A 25,857-nucleotide genomic window follows, 5' to 3' on the forward strand; every position below is an offset into this window, starting at 1 on the left:
ATGTTTTTGGTGGAGGACAAATAACAGTAAACATCTCCACGTCACGGTGAAACATGGTAGAGGCAGCATCATGCTGTTATAATACTTTTCAGCAGGGACATGGAAGCTGGTCAGAATTAATGGAAAGATGGATGGACCTAACACAGGGCAATCCTGAAAGTAAAGTGGTTAGAGGTTGCAAAGGAGTTGAGACTGGGGTAGAGATTCACCTTCCAGCAGGACAGGGATGGTAAATATAAAATAAATCATGTTCATGTCTTAGAATTGCCCAGGCAAGTCTAGACCTAAATCAAATCCAAAGTATGTGGCAAGGCTTGAAAATTGATGTTCTCCATCTAGTCTGACTGAACTTGAGCCAATTGTATAGAACAATTGGGAAAAACTTGTCTCTAGATATGTAAAGCAGTGAAGGGTAGCTCTACAAAACATTCACGCAAGGAGTACAAATGCATGCCGCACTTTTCAGATTTTTAAAAATAAAAACAAAGATAATACCATGCATCCATTTTTATTACATAAAGTTGCAATAAAATAAAAATATGTACTGTTTCCCTGATGTAACTTTTGGTCAGACTGCCTTTGTAGGGGAGAGCTGCCTTTTTGTTTAATCTCTGTTTTCTCCTGTTTATGTGCTTGTTAGGTGAGTTATTTTATCGGTTTGTATATTTTGTTTTGTTAAGTTATGTAAGTTAAAATTAGATTTTCCTTAGGGGTTTTTTGTTTGTTGTTTTGGCCTGAGGTCTGCTTGAAGCTAAATCTCAGTCTGTACAATTGAGTTAAAATATGGCTGAAAAATAAACCTCTTAAAGGCCATCTTGTCTTCACTTTCACCATCTAGAATTATATTAGTCTCTTTTATCCTGATGACCAGCCAGGGGACGTAACAGTCACCAACAAAAAAGTGTCACTTGCATATTGATTCCTGATTTTTAAAAATAGTTTTTTTAATCAAAAAGCATAATGTTACTCAAATAAAATAAAACCCTTGTAGTCTATTTAAACGACAATTTATACTCTTCTTGTCTGTTTTTGCACAAAAAAAAACAAGACATAAAAAAAGGTACTCGTAAACGTACTCATACTCGTACTCGTATGAAAAAAGGCATGAAAAAGGTTTTACAGAATTTGAACCAGGTGAAGCTAAAGCTATGCCAGTTGAGGAGTTCTGGATAGAGCATATTAACAGACCAAGGTTTTTCATTTTAAATGCAAAAAGTACATATTTTTGCTACAGTTTTGGCATAATTACTGCTCTGAGTGGATTGTTCTTTTAGCAAATTACATGTTTTAGAGTCTAGATACTCCAATTGATGATTATTTGATTACTAAATTTGTTTTTTCTAATATTTGATTAATCACGATTAATCTGATTAATTGTTTCAGCCCTACAGCTAAGAGATTTAACAAGTGACACTCAAATGTTGCAGTAATGATCCAGTATATATGACCTAATATCATGCTACACTGTGCAGACTTCCTTTCTGCTCTGAAGAAGATCCATTCACCTCAGCGTAGTAAATCCTTGGAGAGGCTCCAACGGACAGCAGCCTGATCTATTTTTAAATTATTTCAGTTAATAATTATATGACCAACTGGGGGCACTCAGCTTTCATTCTTAGATTATCATTTGATCCTTAAATGTGGAAAAAAAAAAACAGTGACAAGAGATCAAAAGTAATTTACCCCATCCTGACTCAGTTAAACATTGTAAATCATACGCACTTTTGCACCAACATGGCAAGATAAGAAACAGTGTGAGAGTAACTTCAGTTTCATTTTAACTAAAGAGCAGCTACCTACTTGCACTAAGGTGTATGAAAGGTTTAGAAGAGCCACAAAGTCTGTGATTCTGGTTAGTAAATTTGTGTCATGACAGAAGCTTGCTTCTACTGTAGCTAAATGGTCTCTAAAGAAGCATTAGGCTATGATGGCCAGCTACAGTTAGATTGTCAGGACAAACTAAGAGGAGACTGGCAAACCTTAACTGACTCTCTTTGTCTGATGCAAACACTACTGCACAGAACAAAAAATGCCTTGACCAACCCCAACACAAATGCCTCAGTGGGGTGGAAGCTCTGCAACAAATGGAGAGCAGAGGGAGAGGGGGGGAAGAAGAGAAGGAGGGAAGTGATCCAGGACGGAAACGAGACTGTCACCCCAACCTAAATATGAAGAAGGTTGAAGAGTTTGTGGGAAGAAGGAGAGCAGATATTGAGCAGTTGGACTGAATAACTGACCATACTTTACAGAAATGGCGATCGAAGACATAGGACAGAACCTAAATGAAGAGGCCATTTCACTTTCCTCAGAAAACACAGTGAAACATGAAAACAGTGACGCATGTAACTTTCAAATTAATGCAACATGCATTTAACTTCAATCCCAATTAACTTCCTCTCAGTTTTTAACTAATATGTTTGTGAATATTCTTTCACATGATTTCCAAATAAAAAAAATCATTATTTCAAACTACATTTCACAGTTTAGGAGTGAATGAATGTGGGGATCTCACTCACCAGAGACTTGGAGTTCTGTTTGGACGGTGGCTGGAACTGTCGGACACTGGTGGGCGTTTCCTTCTCAATGGAGTGTCTCCTCTGGGGGGTCTGACGTCTCTCTGGCTGAGGTGTGGAGGAGATGGGCAGGAACATGGGTGGGGCTGGTGTTCAGAGATGATAAACAACATAAAGGACAGGTTAGGAAACCTAAGGGGATAGTTCAAATCTTTTGAAGTAATGAGCAGTTAATACCTTGCTTGCAGTAGAGAACGATCTTGGATGTATATTTTGTGAACCCTTAAACAGTTGCCACACTTGTATTTGGCGGGTATTCAAACCTTTCTAATCCTTATTTATCATGTAGTTATTCTGACCAAAAACGTTTTACATTTTCTGTTCCCCCACAGGAAGAGGCAGTGCGCCACCTATCTCAATTACCTGGTAAATCAATTATTGGTTTCTGTGTAAATAATGCAAACATTAGCCCCTTTTCCACTAAAAGCCCCAGGATTTAAAGCCCTAGTATTTATTTTACACGGGTTATAGGAATCCCAGGGAATCTCATACGTTCCTCTTCCATTGCCTAGAGAGGCCACGAACCATTTATTTAAATCAGCCTAATGACGTCTGGGGAAGTTGTGATAAAAACTGCTCTATACCTTCATTCCAGCAGATAGCATTATTCCTTTACTTCGTTTAAAAGTTAATAAATAATTTTTTTGTGCCCACTGATAAGTAATAGATGATGAAAAGCTTTAGAGTTATACAGTTGATTATTTTCTTTCCATTATTCCTTAAGTTGCTCTGGGTCCATAAGCAGGAAAAGTTTAAGTCATTATTTTACCTAAATATTTTTTACCAACCTGCATCTGGCCAACGTTGTTGCTTTACAACTGCATGATTCATTTACAAAAACTGCTAAACACTGATTAACACACTTATTTTTCTTTTATTATCATCATCAGGTAAAATCCTATCAGATAACAACTGAACATGTTTTTAATAAAAATTTTATTAGAACAAAAAAACTGATAATCAGTCCTCTGAAAGGTGTGGCCATTAAGAGCCATCCATCTGGCCAAATGTATTACCAATGTGCACAGTTAGAAGGCCAGATGCTGGAAATATAATATCTTCCCAACTATTGCATCCAAGCAATCCTTTGGAATTGTGACATAGAATGCAGTGATATTGCGATATATTGCACAGCTCTACTTTATTATCAGTCAGGAGAGGTATCAACTGCATACAAGATACTAACTGTGTATTACCTTTCATCAGAACCTCACTTCAAAAGTCCTGAACTATAACCCTTAAGCAAAAAAACGTAATTGATAGTTCAAAACTCAAGGTATACATTATAGTACATTATAAAAACTCAGATGCGTCTCGGTCATAGCTGATGAGGTTGTTAGATTAAATCTCATTAATCACTATAAGGTTAACTTTTTATTAAGGAGCCAAAACCGCTGTGATGAAAGATAAAGAAAAAGGTTTCCGGACTCACTTTTCTTTCCGAGCGCAGACTCTGGCGATGTATCATCCATCAAAGATGTTGCCACACTGGAGTTGCTTGCTGATGTGGGTCCAACCAGCTCGTCCTGAATACATAAATATTACCAGCACTGCAGTCATCCATTTTAAAGATGAAGTTTTAAAAAACAAACAAACTGCCTTACATCAGAGTCGGAGCTGTCCAGCTCAGCCAGGCTTGGAGCCTTCAGGAGTTTCTTCCTCTGAGGGACAGACTGAGAACCGGAGGGTTCTACTCTGGGAGACCGTGATCCATTGTTCAGAGACAGAGAACTGGACGTCCTCCTGCCCATGTATGGACTAAGCTCATCTGCACAGAGCCACACAAGAGGCAATCATTTCAACGGAAGGAAAAGCAATTCAGATGAATCTCAACACAGCTCTTTTTTTGCTCCATTGCATCCTTATTGGTTTTCACACTGGGTCCTTAAATTGGTTTTCTCATTTCCCATTCGCAAATTAGCTACCAGGTCATACTGCATTCAATCAGAGTGAAAGGATGCAATGAAATCAGCCATAGAGGACCAGGGTTTGAGATCCATCTGAGGGTGGAAGAGTTGGGGAAGGATGTGGAGGTTGTTCTGAGGGGATGGCAAAGGAGCAGGCCAGCGTTACACAAAGAACACAGACACCTCTTATACTAAATATTTAGAATCCCTATGACATCCTTTTATCTAACACTAACCCTTAGCCCTGGGAACTGACTCCTCAAATCTAAGTCCTTACGTTATATTGTCAGAAGTGTAAAGACAGAAAACAATACATGCCGAGCTGCCTGATTCCAACTGGACCTGGGATGAGAACAGAATATTTAAAGCAAAAGACAAAACCTACAGGGAGTTTAAAGGGAGACAAGGAGCGTGAGAGAAGAGAAGTGAATAAGAAGCTGCTGTATTATTAGCCTCTCCACAACCCAACATTTCTAAGTGCTCACATTAGAACACTTTTTGGTGATTCACTCAGACATAATTTAGTCAGTCAGTCAGTCAGTCATTTTCTACCGCTTATTCCATAGTGGGTTGCGGGGAAGCTGGTACCTATCTCCAGCAGTCTACACCCTGGACAGGACATAATTTAGCATTTTACCTATTTTTTCAGCTCCCAATAGTTATTTTTATAGAAGACATTAGTTTGCAGCCAGGGAGGGAGACAAACAAGGCTGAAAGGTTAAAGCCAAACAAGGCTGTTCAAACCACAGCATTGCTAATACATTACCTAGTCCTGTACGGAACAAATCCTGAGGCATACTGCATGTTTTGCCAAAACCTAAAAGTAGATACCTCATTTATTAGGACATTACAAAACACAGTATACCATTTAATATGCTAGATGCACATATAAATAGCTGGAAGGTGTGATTTTATTGATGTTTCGTTTATGGCAGGCTTTGTGTAGAGACAAAGAGTTTTATTGAGATCGTCCATGTTTTCGAATGTAAAATGGGCTTTTGGCTCTTTCTACTGATCTTTTGCCATTACACATAAAAATATGGAGGATAGAAAAGTTAGAAAGGAGTCAGGGGATCTCTATAAAGTTTGCTTCTATGCCAAATTTCTGCCTTTTCACTGATTTGTACGCCCTTGAATGAGCAGAGAAAACTTGTTTCAGATACCATGTCAATGCACATTTCCACCATAGTGGTACTGGGGGTAGACTGAAGATCATATTCATTTTGCTGCAGACCCTCAGCCTGTTCAGTGGCAGGCTGCTCAGGATGGCCAGAGCCATTTCTAGAGCCTCCTGGGTTGCTGACTATCTGTCAGATATGCCTCCGCTTTTGCATCTGGAGAAGTCTTTGTTATATGTGGTGGTCAGCATGACAGGAGCACATCGGAGACAGTCTGGTAACATTTCACTCACTATATGCAGAATGGCTAAAAGATTTAAATTAAATTTTAATGGATTACAAAATATAAATTAGATATCTTCAGCTTTGCATTATTATGCAATTTAAACTCTGAAATATAACAAACTTAATCTGATAATTTTTTTTGTCTTTAAAGAAAGGAGCAACACTGCAGAGAGAAATCATAAAGAGAGAAACAGATGATGACACACAGCTGGTAGAAAAACAGAAAAGAGCTCCCACTCTGTCATTTATTAATTAAAATGAGGCCAAAATGAAAAGGTTATGTGTGAAGAATTTTATATGTAGTACCCATTACTGAATAGCTTGTAGAACCACATTACAATACTTTGATTTTCTTTCTTTCTTGTTCAGCCATATTGTTGAAAATATTTGCTGCTACAGGGGTTGGACAATGAAACTGAAACACCTGGTTTTAGACCACAATAATTTATTAGTATGATGTAGGGCCTCCTTTTGCGGCCAATACAGCGTCAATTCGTCTTGGGAATGACATATACAAGTCCTGCACAGTGGTCAGAGGGATTTCTGGGTGGTACGCTTCTTTGGGGATTCTCCACACCGTAACTCTCCAGGATGTGGGGAAAACAGTAAAGGTGGACTCATCAGAGAACAATACATGTTTCACATTGTCCACAGCCCAAGATTTGCGCTCCTTCCACCATTGAAACCGACGTTTGGCATTGGCATGAGTGACCAAAGGTTTGGCTATAGCAGCCCGGCCGTGTATATTGACCCTGTGGAGCTCCTGATGGACAGTTCTGGTGGAAACAGGAGAGCTGAGGTGCACATTTAATTCTGCCGTGATTTGGGCAGCCGTGGTTTTATGTTTTTTGGATACAATCCGGGTTAGCACCCGAACATCCCTTTCAGACAGCTTCCTCTTGCGTCCACAGTTAATCCTGTTGGATGTGGTTCGCCCTTCTTGCTGACATTACCCTGGATACTGTGGCTCTTGATACATCACAAAGACTTGCTGTCTTGGTCACAGATGCGCCAGCAAGACGTGCACCAACAATTTGTCCTCTTTTAAACTCTGGTATGTCACCCATAATGTTGTGTGCATTTCAATATTTTGAGCAAAACTGTGCTCTTACCCTGCTAATTGAACCTTCACACTCTGCTCTTACTGGTGCAATGTGCAATCAATGAAGACTGGCTACCAGGCTGGTCCAGTTTAGCCATGAAACCTCCCACACTAAAATGACAGGTGTTTCAGTTTCATTGTCCAACCCTTGTATGTTAGGTATCATTGTCCTGTTGCATGACCCAGTATGGGCCAAGCTTCAGCTGTTGGACAGATGACCTCACATTTACCTCTTTGGTTATGGTCAATTCAGTGATAACTCAGTGACAAGGTCCCCAGGTCCTGTGGCTACAAAACAAATCCAAATCATTACCTTTCCATCAACATGTTTGACAGCTGGTATTGGATGTTTATGCTGATATGCTGTGTTTGGTTTTATGGCTAATTATGACCAAACATTTTTACTTTCCAATCATCGGTCCAAAGGGCACTGTGACAGAAGTCTTGTTGTTTATTCAGATGCAACTTAACATTCCTAAATTGAAATTATTTTTTCAAGGCACTCTCTTCTAAACAAGCCATACTTGTTCATTCTATTTTAAACTGTACTATCATTAATTTTTACAATGGACAGGCTAACCAAGGCCTAGTAAGTGTGTGATGAAGCTCTCATTTTGGAAAGATTGGAAGCTGTATTAAATGTTTTCCACTTATGAATAATCTTTCTCACTGTGTAAAATGGCCTTCAAATTGTTTGGAAATGAGTTTATAATCCCTTAGATTAATGGGCAGCAACAATTCCTTGCCTAAGGTCAATGCTGATGACCTTTTGGCATTGTGTTAACACCTACATGCTCCAGACCACCAAACTGTCCAAACTCCTGCTTTTATGGAAGTGACCACACTCGCTTATGGTCAGTTAAATGATGATTGAGTTAATGTGATTAAGAGTACCTAGATTCTACTTTACCACTTAAATCATATTTTTCAAAATTGGCATCATCATTTAATAAATAATGACAAGGTGGAATCTGTGGTGTGTCAATAATTTTACAACTTGGTAAAAGCCAACTCATTATTATTATGTCCTGACATGCAAAACCATAGAATTTAAAGATGCTGTACCTTCTGTTTTAATCATGACTGTCTGATACATCACCAAGACAAGATAAACAACCCATCTTTAGTCTTGCAACATGTATTTCTCTGAGGAAGAGGTTGTTGTACATTAAAACCTTAATCATGTTGATTAAAATGTCACAGCGTGCTTTTACCTATAAAACACAGTGGACTCAATCTGTTATTACTTATTATTAAAAGGAGGACTGTACACACAACAATACACACAGATCACCAGAAAACATAAATGGCAGATGATGGGGAAATTAAGATTGTGCTATGATGAGGGACACTGAGATCAGTAGGAGGGACCCTGGGCCACAGCAGCATTCTGCCTCTGTAGTAATTTCTTGTTTCTTCATTTATTAAAACTGTATGACCTAGTTTTACACAAAATTACTATTGCTTGTAAATTAGAGGGTACCATGACAGCCTGTGGTTCCCAGTGGTTTGCAGAGCTGAATTCTGATGTATTTAAACACCTATATAATTAATTAAGTCTGATGAAAGACTTTTTTGTGAAAAGCTGATGATACTTGCTGAGACTGAGGTGGCACATCCTGTGCAGCCACCATGTTCCAGAGCTTTTAGGACCTTATTCAAAGTGACACTTTCACATAGCATGGACCAGGTCTTTGAGGAGAACAATTCGGGTTAAATATCTGTCGATTATACTATGGTAGTTCTATAAGTCAAATGAAAATAACTAAATATGTCCCTGAAATAAAGAACTAGGTATTAACAATGCACATCTTCATATCTTCCCTAATATGAATTAGCCTAGGTCATACTCTACAACAAAGCAAACACACTATTCATGCAGATTAATTTAACTACTTCACTACACTTTTCCTTGTAAATAATTCAGTATCTGAACTGTCATTTTCTTGCAAAACCTACAGAGCAGTAAAATCCTTAAATGTCCCAAACTGCCCATGAGGCAGCCAGAGCGTAACGGGTAGCACAGAGGCCTCGAAATTTCAGCTGGACACAAAAGATAAGATTCAAAAGATTTATTGAAAGCTCTGGGTGACGTTCGACAGGAAACCACCAGCGGTAGGCTCAGGAACCTCTGAGGGACGACAGACAGGTTAGTGGCTGAGCAGAGAATTGAGAATACTAAACTCAGAAATAAAGCCACTAACCTTTTCAGAATCTGTGGGAGAATAAGGAAACTGAATTTCGGCTCCTCAATGTGATGGACTGCAGACAGCAGGAACACGTCACACAGGTTCTCAGGTTTGCAACCCCAGTGACTAGGCAGAGTGCGGTGGTCAGGGGATAGAAACTGGGTCAGAGCCAGAGAAGCAAAATCAGGCGACAGGATCCGAGGTAGAGGCTTGAATCGTTGGTTAGGGCACAGAAACGAGGTCATGAACGTGGAGGCAGATTCAGGCAGGCCTATCCGAGGGTTAGGCAGAGAGCGGTAGTCAGGAGGCAGAAGCAAGGTTGATGTCCAGAATACAGAAGTCAGTGAGAGATCCGATGTGGGGAAGGCAGAGCAGAGAAATCCGTGGGGGCAAAAATGATATCAGGATCAGGCAGGCAGGCAAGGAAGGAACGCTGGACATTTACTCACATGGTGGCTTTTGATAATCTGGCGCTGTTTGTCTGTCATCGTGCTGCTTACAAAGCCAGGTGCACAGATGGAGGAGGTGACGCATAATTAGGGAGCTGGCTGGGAAGGAGCAGGTGAAAGCAATCCTCCTAATAGCTGCAGCACAGAGATGATCAGCAGGTAGACTGAGACGGTGCAGACAAACAGACCCTCCTGACAGACCACCAGGTTGATCAGGGTGCGACCTATGAAAGGTCCTGATGAGAGTCTTGTCAATAATGAACTCATCTGGTCCATAACCCATAACACAGAGAGCCAAGTTTTATCTCCTCCGCTGGGACAACACAATTTTTATGAAATCTGGGATTCCCTGGTCTAAGAAATAGAAAAAAGAGCATGCTGTAAATCTTTACAAACAGATTTAATGCTGCAACGATCCTGATTGGTAAAGTGGGGAGTAGAATAGAGAGACTTTTGCTGACCAGAAATGTTTCTCATAACCTGAAAGAAAATCAACTGATTCTTCAAAATATGGTTTCCAATTATAATCTTTTTTTTTTCACACATGATAATTGTGATGTGTTAGGTGAGTCAAAATTAACAGAGTTCTGTAGCGCAAAGGTAAAGCATAGAGTAAAAGATGGAAGTTGGACATAAGATCCTGGTTTTGCCCAAATGTGTCACAAGCACCTGTACATATATATATATATATATATACACCTTACACAGGTAATTATATACATGCATTGCCACATCTGTTTGCTCTGCTGCCTGCTGTGTTACTCATGAGTTTTTTCTTCTAAGGGTCCTCCAGCTGATCAGTGTTCCACATCTCCATGTTTCACCTTCACAGGCAACAGCTAACCACCACACGGAAGCATGATATGAAGTAATAATGCAGTCCCGTACTGCATGTGTGTGTGTGTCTGCATATGTGAGCTGATAAAGCAAAGGAACAGCCACAACATGGCGGAGAACAGAAGGAGATAAAAAGCCAGGTAAGCAGCAAGGAAAACTTTACCTGACGCATCAAAACTGAAAGACATGCTAAGTGGCCGAATTACTGAAACGAGAAACAGTCATGGCGTGGCGTGGTTACTGCATGTGAACAGGTGGTAAATTAATACAGAACTTACACATAAGAGAAAACAATTTGCTTGTTTTTACCAAATAATACAGGCAAGTATTAATAGTAATATTAATAGTACAGTAATACATTTTGCTTTCACATCAAAAAGGTATTTTTTTCTTTTGTGGTGGCTTTTGTTGTTAACAGATTGCTGTTATCTGTGTCCACATGTGAAAACAAGTCAGGACTCTACACTCTGGACCTAAAAGTGTTTAAGGTGTAGCCTCATCTGAGAACAGCTTGTGTTTTTCTTGAGCTGTCTGTTCAAGTTTTAAGCGCTATCATTTTTAAAGTTATGATCTGCCGATACCAATTTTAGCAGATTCAAATTTCTCCTCCACAATAGCCTAGAACTACAAGAACTAAAATAACCAGGATTCTAACTCACATCTTGTAGCCTCCCTGCTGCAAGCGATGGTTAATTATTTATGTTAGGAGCATAAATGATGTCAACCAACAGGGTTTTGTTAATTAAGAACAAAGAAGGAATGATTAAGGAATTGACATTTTAAACAGCCTTTAGGATCTTAAACAGTGTTTAGCAGAATTACCACAGCTAGCATAACTAACTTAAAAACATCTGTTTTTTCTGTATTCCCTAAGGAACGTCAACCCTTTTCCTAACTTAGAATCCAGCATGTTCCATTTCAGACAGAGGATGAAAGCACAAAAGGATATATTAGCTAACCTGAATTTACTCTGCTTAGCCTTCGTGTTATCAGCTTAACTCTCTCTCTCCCTGTTTAAGAGCAGAAGCCTGAATGGACAAGTAGGCTTTTAAGGGTTCCTCTGAAGTAATATTTAAACAAATAATTAATAGTGAATTAGGCTAACTTTAGGTCTTCTTTCCTCACTAGTGTTGTTGTCAGTAGACCCTCTTAGTGCTTAGGTGTGATGTGCTCACTCATTTGAAGAATTGTTAATTTTGGAGTTTTGGACCGACTGGCCACCAGTTAGGACAAGTCAAGTGGAAAATTGGCCGATTGCATCATCAGAAGATTTCTTGATCATTTTCTTGTATTTACTATCTGGTCTTTGAGGGGTCTATGTTGATGGTGCTACATACTTTAAAATGAAGATGCTTCTGTTGTTATTTACAATAAATCCAACATTTTTAAGACTTTTTTTTTACTCAGATTTTTTCTGAAAACATTTAGTTTAAAATGTAAGAGTTTCTGTCAGTAACAGAAAGAATCGGTAGCACTACCAACCAACTACTAATAGATGTATAGTACACTACTCACAAAACGTTAGGGATATTTGGTTTTTGGGTGAAATTTTAGGATGAATCTATAACCTTCCTGCACTAGTGCAGGATGTTCTCAGATGGAAGAGGCCACTGAGCTTAGAGTGCCATCAGCAGGCTATAACAGAGATACAGAGAGACTGGGGGAGTCACAGAAAAGCATAGAAGTGGATGTCTTTGGCCACATCCCAGACTGATGGCTGCTTCATTGTGAACAGTGCCCTGCAGAACCGGATGATGAATGCCACTCAACTCTGGACACATTTAAGGGAGGAGAAAAGCACCCAAGTGTCACGTCTGACCATTTGAAAATGTTTACTTCAGTGTGGTCTGCGTGCTAGACGACCTGCAAGGATACTTGACCACACCACCAGGCACTGGCATCATGGTCTTGCATGGGCCAAGGAGCATTTACAACGGACGAGGGACCAGCATTCACGTTGACCAGCAATGATGGCCGCTGATGATGTTGGAGACATCAGGGGGAGCGCTATGCATCAGCCACTGTTGTCTCCAGATGGTCCTTTGGTGGTGGTGTTACAGTGTGGTTAGTTGTTTCTAGTCAATACAAAACTGCTCAGCACTTTCTGAAAGGTGAAGTAACATGCCCATTGTACCTGAATAACATCCTTAATCCAGTCATTGTCCCCCATCTATATAGAGGACAATGCTCCAGATCATTGAGGTCACATCATTAGGGAACGGTTGATGGAGACTGGTGTACCTAAAATGGAATGACCTGCACTTTCTCCAGACCTGAATTTCATAAAAAGCCTATAGGATCAGCTGAAGCACCGTCTACAGGCTCGTAACTCTGGACCCCAGAATCTCAATGACCCGAGGGTTGTCCTTCAAGAAGAGTGCCAAGGCCTTCAGGAGTGGGGACAAAGACATATACAGAGAGGCGAAGTACAAGTTTGGCAAGGCAGTGAAAGAGGCCAAACGACTGTACTCTGAGAAGCTCCAAAACCAGTTCTCAGCCAACGACTCTGCGTCTGTCTGGAAAGGGCTCAAGCAAATCACCAACTACAAGCCGAAAGCCCCCCACTCCATCAACGACCGACGCCTCGCCAACGACCTGAACGAGTTCTACTGCCGCTTTGAAAGACAAAGGGACAGTCCTGTAACCATCCCCCACGACGCCCCCCAACAGCTGCAGCCACAATCCACCACCTCCACCTCCCCAACCTCAAGAGGGGCCTTGGCACCTCCAACCCCCACCCTGAAGTTCCCCCCCACCAGCCCCCTACCCACGCCGAGGACGGCTCTTTCCATCCAGGAGAGGGACGTCAACAAACTCTTCAGGAGACAGAACCCCCGGAAAGCTGCTGGTCCGGATTCTGTCTCACCAGCCAGCCTGAAGCACTGCGCTGATCAGCTGTCTCCAGTCTTCACAGACATTTTTAACACCTCACTGGAGACATGTCATGTGCCAGCCTGCTTCAAGTCCTCCACCATCGTCCCTGTTCCCAAGAAGCCAAGGACCACAGGGCTTAATGACTTCAGACCCGTCGCCCTGACCTCTGTGGTGATGAAGTCCTTTGAGCGCCTTGTGCTCTCACACCTAAAAGACATCACCGACCCCCTCCTGGACCCCCTGCAGTTTGCCTACAGAGCCAACAGGTCTGTAGAGGATGCAGTCAACCTAGCCCTTCACTTCATCCTCCGGCACCTGGACTCCACAGGAACCTATGCCAGGATCCTGTTTGTGGATTTCAGCTCTGCCTTCAACACCATCGTCCCAGTTCTGCTCCAGGAGAAGCTCTCCCAGCTGAGTGTGCCCGACTCCACCTGCAGGTGGATCACTGACTTCCTGTCTGACAGGAAGCAGCGCGCGAGGCTGTGGAAGCACGTCTCTGACTCCCTGACCATCAGCACCGGTTCCCCCCAAGGCTGTGTTCTCTCTCCTCTGCTCTTCTCCCTGTACACCAACAGCTGCACCTCCAGTCACCAGTCTGTCAAGCTTCTGAAGTTTGCGGACGACACCACCCTGATCGGACTCATCTCTGATGGTGACGAGTCCGCGTACAGATGGGAGGTGGACCATCTGTTGGACTGGTGTAGCCAGAACAACCTTGAGCTCAACGCTCTAAAGACAGTGGAGATGGTTGTGGACTTCAGGCAGAACCCAGCCCCACCTGCCCCCATCACCCTCTGTGACTCCACAATTGACACTGTGGAATCTTTCCGCTTCCTGGGAACCATCATCTCCCAGGATCTCAAGTGGGAGCCAAACATCAGCTCCCTCATCAAGAAAGCCCAGCAGAGGATGTTCTTCCTGCGGCAGCTGAAGAAATTCAACCTGCCAAAGACTATGATGGTGCACTTCTACACAGCCATCATTGAGTCCATCCTCACCTCCTCCATCACCATCTGGTACGCCGCTGCTACAGCCAAGGATAAGGGCAGGCTGCAGCGTGTCATTCGGTCTGCTGAGAAGGTGATTAATTTGTATTGTATTGCACCGACTACGCCAAAACAAATTCCTTGTATGTCCAAAAACGTACTTGGCAATAAAGCTTTTCTGATTCTGATTCTGATGCCTCAGCAGATAATAAGTCAACTTATGAACAGCATGAGACATTGTTGTCAAGGTGTAATTGATCCTCAAGGGTACATCACATGTTATTGAGATATTGATGTTTTTTCTTGTGGTATACCCACCATTGTTGTTGGCTTTTGTTTCAATGAATTGTTTGAGATGAAAAAATCACCATTGCTTGCTTCTACTGAAATGCACTACTGTCATATCACTGTAGCGTGAACTTTTTAAGTTTTTCATAAATTCCACCTGAGAGCCAAATATCCAAAATAGCTTTTTTGTGAGAAGTGTACAGTATTTACCTTATGGCACATAAATGAAAAAGGTGTCTCCTACAGGCATTAAATCAAAAACAGCTTGATGCAGCACTGTTTTTTTGTTGTTTTTTTATACATGGCTACACATAGGAACTGACACAGCAACCATAAATTTGTTTTTACATTTACAAGAAAGGCAGACACTCAGAATTTCTTTCTGTCCTGCCTTCATTCTACTGTAAACTGTTGAATCCACAGAGCATTATTAGGCATCAGTAGCAGCACAAGCATAAAAGGTTAGGCAACAACAGCAAGGAGCAGAGGCTCAAATATTAGTGGTATAAAGCACAAAAGGAACTGAAATAGCTCAAAGCAATAAGGCTGCAGTGCATGTGCATGTGATCAGCTAAAACATTTTAATGTAAAGTATATTTATTTATATGGTGTGTACACTGTGTGTATTTGTGTAAAATAAATAAAAGGATGCACAATAGGTTTCATTACCCAGCCGTCCTCTGCGGATATCGTCGGGGGACACTGGTCGAAGTTTCCTCTCTGCCTTTATCTCCTCCAAGATCCGCTCATGCAGGGTCGGAGGAGGCTGAGCCTGAGGCTTCAGCTTACGAGCTGACACCTAAGACAGTTTAAAGGTGGGTCAGATATACAGAGTGGAATGGAAAAAAACTGACATAAAGGGTTTTAGCCTGCAGGCAGAGGAGCACCTGTCCAGGTCCTCATGTCTCTCACGTATTAGATGATCACCATGTTTTTAGTAGCGTCTGCTGATCTTGAGAGATGAGAGAAGACCTTAGCTTTTCACTGACTTCAAATACCAGTTACAACTTTCTATACTGGTTGGATATAGAAATCTGGACAAATTTGTTGGCCACAATTATTACTCCTAACAATCCCTGCAGCAAACAGTGGCATATTGTGGTCTCCATGACAATCATTACACTCTGTCTGCATGCCGACCAGCTGATTAGGCGTGGAGTGAAAAAGCCCTTTCTGTCCAGCTCAACATGTTTACTAGGTAAACATGTAGAATTGGCTTAACTGTGCTGGGACTTTAACTGGAACCACATGCTTTCCCCATTAACATTAGGTTTTTTAGTAGGGATTCATGATATATTTGCAGTAACATCGGTATTGGCCAATGTTAGTCATTTTATCGGTCCCATAAGTCAAACTGGGCCGATATTAACAACCAGTGTTTATTTCCATCTTGATTGTTTGGACATGTGACAGTAATATTGATGCAGTACAAAATTGTGGGGTGTTTTAATAAAGCAGAACATAATGTCAGTGGTGTGGTCATTTTTTCATGATGTCGAAAGGGTAGGGAAATGTCAGTCAGTTAGTCATTTTCTACCGCTTCTTCCAAAGTGGTTCACGGTGAAGGTGGTGCCTATCTCCAGCAGTCTATGGGTGGGAGGGTAGGGAAATGTATGTAATATAAATAAATATCGGTTTTTATTCTATAAATATTGGTTATCGGCCATAACAGGAATATTATCTGGTATGGATATAAGCCCAAATTTTCAGAATGGTGCATCCCTACTTTTCAGCAAAAAACACTCCAGATTGGCCAGTTGTGAAACAAAGGATAAATACATAGCAAGTCAAATCAAATCCTGCCTATTGTTAAACATGGTGTAGGGTCTGTGATGCTGTGGGGCTGTTTCTGTTCTCTTTAAATTAACTGAAATGGACTTTCAGTGAATCTTACAGACGGTTAAGGACAAAAAATATGGCCAAATCAACAAAAATTGTTCATCAGACACAAAATCAACCTTTCATCTCGACCCCCAGACCTAAAGTATATCCTACAGAAAAGCCTTTGGTGAGACACGACCTGGAACTCAGCATGGTTTCGAAAGATGGTGCAAAGAGGAATGATCACAAATCCCTCTCCTTGCAGGTTTCAACTTTGTGAAATGTTAGAGGAGAAGATTGCCCAGAAGTGCCCGGCTATAGGCAGAAAGGGGTTTTATAAGGGACAGAGATTAAAGGTGCCAATATTTATGATGGGATTTTTTTTCCCCACTAAGTAAAAGTACAAAAATTTATTTGTAGTGTAAGATTGTGCTGTGGCAGTGAAAGATAAATTTATCTTAAAACTTTCACACATCTTAACCAGGGTTGTCAATGTTGGCAGGAACTGAATATACGAGTCACTTTATAATCAAATCCTCTCAGTCTTGGACATGTGTGGCTGTGGGCCAAGTGGCCACTTGTGCTGGATTTAGCTGTTCCACATGAATGTTTATTGTTTCCTAAAGATAAAGACTGATCTATGCTCCCTGACAAAGTTTTTTTCTGTTTCCCACTAAAGTCCAAGGAAATTTATTTTCACTCACAGGATTAAGTGGTGGTCTGGACCTGATGAACTCCAGGATAACTTCATGAGCACTTTTCTTTAACCTCGGTGGGATGTCTCCATTAATCTGACAAAACAAAATGGAAAGACACATTAACCTAACCTATCATTTATAAGCAACAACTCAACAAGATACAAAGTACAACCAAGGAAAATGCTACTTATATTAGTATAATGCAACAGAGCTGCATATTTTTTACAGAGCTAATTCTTGGAGGAATGACACAATTAGAGGCCCGTCTCCAGGGTTAATTTCTGATCCAAACTAACAGGAAGAAGGATTGTTATAGCACACTGGGAGCTGCTGAGTACTTCTAGGACTGACCATGACTTTGCGCAGCTTGTAGCGTTTGGACCTGATGTCATCCATGAGCATCTCATAGGGAGTGAGCTGGTACTCAATGGGCAGAGGGTTGTACTGACGCTCTTGCACTTTCTTTAACTTGACTCCTTCACGAAGGTCCCTCATTACCTGAACCCAGAATCGAGCCTGGCGGAGAAAGCAATGAGCAGGTTTAGGGTGCAAAGCACAACATGAACAGTTTCAGTTGGTGTATTAATTTCTGTTCAGTGTATCCGACCACATATATATCTTTCTTTGAGTATACCGAACCATACAGGAGATTGATAAAGATAATATTAGTATAGGTTGGGGATCTGAAGAAAGAAGTCTGGTTTCTCACCCAGTCAGCATTCTGCAGCTCATTCAAGTCTCGGACTGGCCCCTCTGAGGTTTCCTTCTCCATCTTTCGGAGGTTCTGTTGAAAGATCAGAAAGGATCAATGCAGTCAGAGTTCTGACTCCAGTTAGGGTAGGCTTGTTTTTATCCCTCAAGAGTCAATATACTGGTCCTTCTCAAAATATTAGCATATTGTGATAAAGTTCATTATTTTCCATAATGTAATGATGAAAATTTAACATTCATATATTTTAGATTCATTGCACACTAACTGAAATATTTCAGGTCTTTTATTGTCTTAATACGGATGATTGTGGCATACAGCTCATGAAAACCCAAAATTCCTATTTCACAAAATTAGCATATTTCATCCGACCAATAAAAGAAAAGTGTTTTTAATACAAAAAAACGTCAACCTTCAAATAATCATGTACAGTTATGCACTCAATACTTGGTCGGGAATCCTTTTGCAGAAATGACTGCTTCAATGCGGCGTGGCATGGAGGCAATCAGCCTGTGGCACTGCTGAGGTCTTATGGAGGCCCAGGATGCTTCGATAGCGGCCTTTAGCTCATCCAGAGTGTTGGGTCTTGAGTCTCTCAACGTTCTCTTCACAATATCCCACAGATTCTCTATGGGGTTCAGGTCAGGAGAGTTGGCAGGCCAATTGAGCACAGTGATACCATGGTCAGTAAACCATTTACCAGTGGTTTTGGCACTGTGAGCAGGTGCCAGGTCGTGCTGAAAAATGAAATCTTCATCTCCATAAAGCTTTTCAGCAGATGGAAGCATGAAGTGCTCCAAAATCTCCTGATAGCTAGCTGCATTGACCCTGCCCTTGATAAAACACAGTGGACCAACACCAGCAGCTGACACGGCACCCCAGACCATCACTGACTGTGGGTACTTGACACTGGACTTCTGGCATTTTGGCATTTCCTTCTCCCCAGTCTTCCTCCAGACTCTGGCACCTTGATTTCCGAATGGCATGCAGAATTTGCTTTCATCCGAAAAAAGTACTTTGGACCACTGAGCAACAGTCCAGTGCTGCTTCTCTGTAGCCCAGGACTGGGGAATGCGGCACCTGTAGCCCATTTCCTGCACACGCCTGTGCACGGTGGCTCTGGATGTTTCTACTCCAGACTCAGTCCACTGCTTCCGCAGGTCCCCCAAGGTCTGGAATCGGCCCTTCTCCACAATCTTCCTCAGGGTCCGGTCACCTCTTCTCGTTGTGCAGCGTTTTCTGCCACACTTTTTCCTTCCCACAGACTTCCCACTGAGGTGCCTTGATACAGCACTCTGGGAACAGCCTATTCATTCAGAAATGTCTTTCTGTGTCTTACCCTCTTGCTTGAGGGTGTCAATAGTGGCCTTCTGGACAGCAGTCAGGTCGGCAGTCTTACCCATGATTGGGGTTTTGAGTGATGAACCAGGCTGGGAGTTTTAAAGGCCTCAGGAATCTTTTGCAGGTGTTTAGAGTTAACTCGTTGATTCAGATGATTAGGTTCATAGCTCGTTTAGAGACCCTTTTAATGATATGCTAATTTTGTGAGATAGGAATTTTGGGTTTTCATGAGCTGTATGCTAAAATCATCCGTATTAAGACAATAAAAGACCTGAAATATTTCAGTTAGTGTGCAATGAATCTAAAATATATGAATGTTAAATTTTCATCATGACATTATGGAAAATAATTAACTTTATCACAATATGCTAATTTTTTGAGAAGGACCTGTACAGTATATCCTGATTCCTGTTAATAAAGGGAGGTTAAAGGAGCTTTGATGCTAGCCACCAAAATCAAAAAAGCTGTTTTTATGAATAATTTTACACAGAAAATCTTAGAAAAAGGGACTTTATTATGAGAATATTTATTCAAAGGGGAAACGTACTCAATTAAGAAATAATAGATTTTTACAAAATTACTGCTGGCACTCCATCTTTTTAAAATAAACATAACTTAGGCATTTCACTTTCCATTTTTAGGTTGTTCAGAGTTTCCAGAAACTTTTAATAAGTAATCCATGACTTTCTGTTTTCGTGATATTCCACAAAGACCCTGTTAGAGATCTGCAGTAAACAGTGACATCTTCTTGTCACCAAGTCTCCCCAACAACCATTAGACGCCATCTAAATGGCAACAAGTTGCTTGGGAGTGTTGGCAGAAAAAACTTCTATCCTATCATCAAAAAACAAAAACAAAAAAAGAGGAGTTTTTGCTAAACTGTCTAAAATCTAATTCAAACTGTGTTTATTTAGATCAGACTAAGATTGAGAGATTGAGATTTTCAGCAGCAAATACTTAAAACATATGATGTAAATGTGGAAAAGGCTCCCTATCTCGGGATCTGTGAGTTTACTGTGTATTTGTGTTTGCCTGCCATTTACTCTGCTTGGTCACTAGATGGTCTTGGAGTTTACAGGTGCAGAGGGGACAGGTGCTTCGCATTGACTAATTACCTGGAGGTGTATTTAGACTGGACGCTGCCAGCACTTTGATGCCTGAGTATTAGCCACCAGTGGTAACAAACTCTCGCCAAGCTCCAGTTTTGCTTTCTTGTTTTTTCTAGAACTCTGATTAATTCAAGTGTGTCCTCCTGCTCAGATTGTTTCCAGAACTGGTTGAGTTCAAGCTGGTTTCCTGACTCTTCTTAAAGAGCGTTCTCTGACTTCTGGATAAGTATTCAAGTCTCCAGTTATTTCCTCTGGATCAAGTTCACACTGGCAGCTTCCTGGCTCTTCGACCATCCGGATCAAGTCATAAGCGAACCCTGTCCATCCTCCAACCAACTCTCATGCAAGGACCTCCAACCTGTGCTCCACACCATCAATCCACTCTCATCACACATTCCTGGATCATAGCTCCTAAGGATCTACTTTCGTGTGACTAACCCTGGAAGGATCTACCCCCACAGAACTGCTCCTGCGTTACGCTCTCAGACCCCACATCTCTCATCCCTCTGGTGGTCCATCTTCCTCCCCCGAGTAAGCATAGTGACAAACTGGCTTTACAATAACTGTTTATTTCCTCTGGTCTTACCCTCTCTCCCATCTTCTGTGCAGTTGGTAATTTACCAGTCCAGGATCTCAAACCACTATTAACTCCCCTGAAAACTTTTAAACTTTCTATTTATCTCCTGAGTGTTATTCTGCATGTGGGTCAGATCATTTACAAAAACTATGACACCCTAGGCCCACTGTAAGGTAGGGTGGGGTATCAGTGGTGCTGTGGGTCTGCTTGTCTTCCAAATGACACAGGAACCTTGTTACAGTATATGATTACTATTTAGAAATACCAGGAGATTGTAGATCAAACAAATCTGTGAAAAGTGATTCAGTCATTCAGCATTATTTGTTCTGTCAAATAATGATCCAAAATATGTGTCCAAATCAACACAGAACTGGTTCACCAAAGAGCCATGAGACTATAACAGAGAATCCAGGGTGAAATGCCACAGAATAAGACTGGTGGTGAAAAAGTTGGTAAAAGAGAGGTTGCATAAAGTATTAACCTCAGAGGTATTCAGATTTTGTAAAAATAATTCTTAAAATGGTATGTTCCCACTGATATGTACTAAAGTAAAAGGTTGGCTTTTTCTGTAAGGTTCAGTGTGACCATATTCGACTGCAATAAATGAATTTCTTTTTTAAGCTTTTTATAAATCTTTACCAGGAATTGCAATTCATTTTTCTGTGTATAGTGAGTAGGACACTGATTTCTTATTGACCTGAAGTAGAGTTTAGGTTTTAAACATCTGCAGATTAAAAGAATATTGTATGGTTTGAACAGCTGCCCCATGAATTAGATTTCATCCTTTTTGTAATTTGCACATGATTTGGATGCAAATGTCCACAAAGTTATCTCCTGACTTCCAGCAGAAATTATACAACCAGATGCTGAAGCAGTCAGACTGGCTAGTGTGTCTTTTCAAGCAGCAGCACAGCCACAAATGTTTTCTGTTAAGGATCAATTGGTCCTATCTGTAGGAATCCCGACATTCAACAAGAGCTGACTGCTACGTTCACTGCTGATCTCGTTGTCTTTTTCCCCTGTTTGACACGTCAGTTTGTTATTGGAAAATGTGAACTTGCCTTATGATAAGCACAGTCTTCACACACTTGCGGTAAAATAACTTTGATAACATTAAAGGATCACAGTTTGGTTTAAAATCATGTGAACACACTGAACAGCCCTGATTAAACATCACAGCATGAGGTAGTGTTCCCCTGGACGCTAAAAGAGCAGAATAAGTCGACAAGACAGCCTGACAGCAGTTCTGTGGAAAACAAAACGCTAATCTGCACTCCTCTGATGCCTGCTCCGTTTCCAACAGGAGAGGTCACTGTTTGTGTCTGGATTTACAGGTCCTTCTCAAAATATTAGCATATTGTGATAAAGTTCATTATTTTCCATAATGTAATGATGAAAATTTAACATTCATATATTTTAGATTCATTGCACACTAACTGAAATATTTCAGGTCTTTTATTGTCTTAATACGGATGATTTTGGCATACAGCTCATGAAACCCAAAATTCCTATCTCACAAAATTAGCATATTTCATCCGACCAATAAAAGAAAAGTGTTTTTAATACAAAAAACGTCAACCTTCAAATAATCATGTACAGTTATGCACTCAATACTTGGTCGGGAATCCTTTGGAGAAATGACTGCTTCAATGCGGCGTGGCATGGAGGCAATCAGCCTGTGGCACTGCTGAGGTCTTATGGAGGCCCAGGATGCTTCGATAGCGGCCTTTAGCTCATCCAGAGTTTTGGGTCTTGAGTCTCTCAACGTTCTCTTCACAATATCCCACAGATTCTCTATGGGGTTCAGGTCAGGAGAGTTGGCAGGCCAATTGAGCACAGTGATACCATGGTCAGTAAACCATTTACCAGTGGTTTTGGCACTGTGAGCAGGTGCCAGGTCGTGCTGAAAAATGAAATCTTCATCTCCATAAAGCTTTTCAGCAGATGGAAGCATGAAGTGCTCCAAAATCTCCTGATAGCTAGCTGCATTGACCCTGCCCTTGATAAAACACAGTGGACCAACACCAGCAGCTGACACGGCACCCCAGACCATCACTGACTGTGGGTACTTGACACTGGACTTCTGGCATTTTGGCATTTCCTTCTCCCCAGTCTTCCTCCAGACTCTGGCACCTTGATTTCCGAATGACATGCAAAATTTGCTTTCATCCGAAAAAAGTACTTTGGACCACCGAGCAACGGTCCAGTGCTGCTTCTCTGTAGCCCAGGTCAGGCACTTCTGCCGCTGTTTCTGGTTCAAAAGTGGCTTGACCTGGGAAATGCGGCACCTGTTGCCCATTTCCTGCACACGCCTGTGCACGGTGGCTCTGGATGTTTCTACTCCAGACTCAGTCCACTGCTTCCGCAGGTCCCCCAAGGTCTGGAATCGGCCCTTCTCCACAATCTTCCTCAGGGTCCGGTCACCTCTTCTCATTGTGCAGCATTTTCTGCCACACTTTTTCCTTCCCACAGACTTCCCACTGAGGTGCCTTGATACAGCACTCTGGGAACAGCCTATTCGTTCAGAAATTTTTTTCTGTGTCTTACCCTCTTGCTTGAGGGTGTCAATAGTGGCCTTCTGGACAGCAGTCAGGTCGGCAGTCTTACCCATGATTGGGGTTTTGAGTGATGAACCAGGCTGGGAGTTTTAAAGGCCTCAGGAATCTTTTGCAGGTGTTTAGAGTTAACTCGTTGATTCAGATGATTAGGTTCATAGCTCGTTTAGAGACCCTTTTAATGATATGCTAATTTTGTGAGATAGGAATTTTGGGTTTTCATGAGCTGTATGCCAAAATCATCCGTATTAAGACAATAAAAGACCTGAAATATTTCAGTTAGTGTGCAATGAATCTAAAAGATATGAATGTTAAATTTTCATCATTACATTATGGAAAATAATGAACTTTATCACAATATGCTAATATTTTGAGAAGGACCTGTATATTCAAAAAAGTGAAAATGAGGAAAAAAGGCAGCTGAAAAACGTGAGAGTTCTATAGCAGCAGGCAGACATACAATGTGTTGCCTTGGGTTAAGATTTGTGGAGTGGGACTGTTCTGAACTTGTAACAGAAAAGCAGTGGTTGATAAGACAGTGACAAGGGGACGCCCAGCTGACAGCAGAGTAAAATCTCAGTCGACCAGAAACTAACCCATTACCATCATCCAATCAGGGAACAGCTGTCTAAACTCCCAAATCACCTAATTTTACTGTCTGATCCAGGCTGATCCAAGCTTGAAATCAAAATACAGCTTACCTTTTCAAGTAGGAGCAAAAGGAGAGATCTACTCCATGTCTTCTAAACACCATTATCTTGAACATTAAAGCAGTCTTTAACTCAAAGAACCAAACAACAACACAATCTGTTTATCACATATGAATCATTATAAGTGAGTCTGATTTATTCAGTACTTTCTTTGCTGCTTCCAGACATCAAACATCATGCTATTTTTTTACGACTAGCATGATATACATCATTATAGGTCATTTTGTCTTTAAAAAGCTGTTTTCTTCTTGTGGAAACTGAACATTTGATTCAGTGGTCAGAGAACTCTGCAGGAGAACTGAGCTGAATGAGACTCATGTTGAACGGAGACTAATCAATCACAAAAGGCAGTAATTTGCATACTTGGTATGAATTAATCTCAGTTTCTAATCTTTTCCACAATTTGTCTTCAACAAAAAACCAGAAGAACCCAAAAGAAGATCAGGTATCTAACAGAGCTCAATGTGAAATATAAGCTGATTTGGCAAAAACATTTTGCATTGTACACAGTGTTTTGAAAAGTATTCATACCCCCTTTTCACATTTCGTCACAACATTACCCCAAACTTAAATGTATTTTGTCTGAAGAGAGAAAAATCCTACAAATAAAGATATCAGAGAAGTAGACAGGGCATTTATATTTACCCTCCCAGGGCCAAGTCTTTGTAGTCAAGTCAAGTCAAGTTTATTTATATAGTGCTTTTCAGCAACAAGTCACTCAAAGCGCTGTACATGAGGAAAAACATTACAATGATACAGAAAATGAAACACAGAAAAATGAATCAAATGATACTGATAATCCTTGGGAGTAATAATAATTAATAATCCTTCCGGGTTTACTGGTAGAAATTAGTTCCAAGCCACTCTTAATAATAAAGCATCTCATGCTAAAAAAAGATGATGATAATATTGATAGTCTCATCATTCCACTGAATTCTAACTAGGGAAGCTGAGTCACTGGTACAAAACAGCTTTAATCAACATTTTCAGGTGCTAATAATATATTATTTTACTGGTGCTGAAGTTGAACTAAGTAATAACAGTCCACTGTAATCTAACTAAGAAAGCTGGGTCATTGGTGTAAGAGTAGCTAAAGTCCAAATTACTAATAATGTTTGGTTTTCGCTGGTAATCCTTCTGATAAAACTAAAAATCTATGAAAAAATAATGAAATCACACAACTAGGTGCAGGGCTAAGCAACACACAAGAAGAAAAGATTTTGCAAGAGTGCCGTGGAATCCTGGGGTTGCTAATAAATAACTGTGAGTGTGTGTGCAAGAATTCGACTGTCAACACAGAGAGAGCGCCATTGTCCTTGAGGAGAGAGATGGAAGTTTTCTCAATTGGCCGCAAAGTCTAATCTGGGTCACAGCTGTTCGGGGGTGCTGGGAAAGAGCGCCATGTTTAAATAATATCCAGGAGATATTTAAGATAAATGTTGTGGTTCAAGCAGTTGTGTTGATTTCCAACCACTTTAAGAGTTTTTACTGTTATCTCTCAATTGCGAATCAAAATATCAAAATTTCCGGGACTTTCCACAGTTCTCGAGATAACAACTTTCTCCATGATTAAATCCTTTCATCTCTGAGTCCAAAAGCCGCTTCCAGGCTACAATTCTGTTCAAGAACCGTATCCAGCCTACGGTTTAGCTCTCTTAACAATTCAGTCTGAGGATTGATCGCTCTGCAGATTCCATCCAGCATCGCAGGCAGCTTTGGGATGCTT

General features: G+C 41.0%; 1 protein-coding gene across 3 annotated transcripts in view; it reads right to left on the bottom strand.

Annotated features, from left to right (window-relative positions):
* spire1b (spire-type actin nucleation factor 1b) overlaps nt 1-25,857 on the bottom strand; it is a 57,017-nt gene that overhangs the window by 6,921 nt on the left and 24,239 nt on the right. Inside the window, exons 5-12 of one of the 3 annotated variants that reach the window (XM_047361284.1) lie at nt 17,840-17,914; nt 17,482-17,646; nt 17,137-17,223; nt 15,281-15,410; nt 5,247-5,297; nt 4,178-4,341; nt 4,006-4,099; nt 2,517-2,659 (exon numbers count right to left, since the gene is read on the bottom strand). In XM_047361284.1, coding sequence (XP_047217240.1) covers nt 2,517-2,659; nt 4,006-4,099; nt 4,178-4,341; nt 5,247-5,297; nt 15,281-15,410; nt 17,137-17,223; nt 17,482-17,646; nt 17,840-17,914 — 909 coding nt within the window. Of the gene's footprint in view, nt 1-2,516; nt 2,660-4,005; nt 4,100-4,177; nt 4,342-5,246; nt 5,298-10,623; nt 10,666-15,280; nt 15,411-17,136; nt 17,224-17,481; nt 17,647-17,839; nt 17,915-25,857 lie in introns of all 3 variants that reach the window. The other 2 variants (XM_047361285.1, XM_047361286.1) reach the window with 2 other exon arrangements.

This window comes from Girardinichthys multiradiatus, chromosome 3 (assembly GCF_021462225.1).
Source record: "Girardinichthys multiradiatus isolate DD_20200921_A chromosome 3, DD_fGirMul_XY1, whole genome shotgun sequence".
Classification (NCBI taxonomy): Eukaryota; Metazoa; Chordata; class Actinopteri; order Cyprinodontiformes; family Goodeidae; genus Girardinichthys; species Girardinichthys multiradiatus.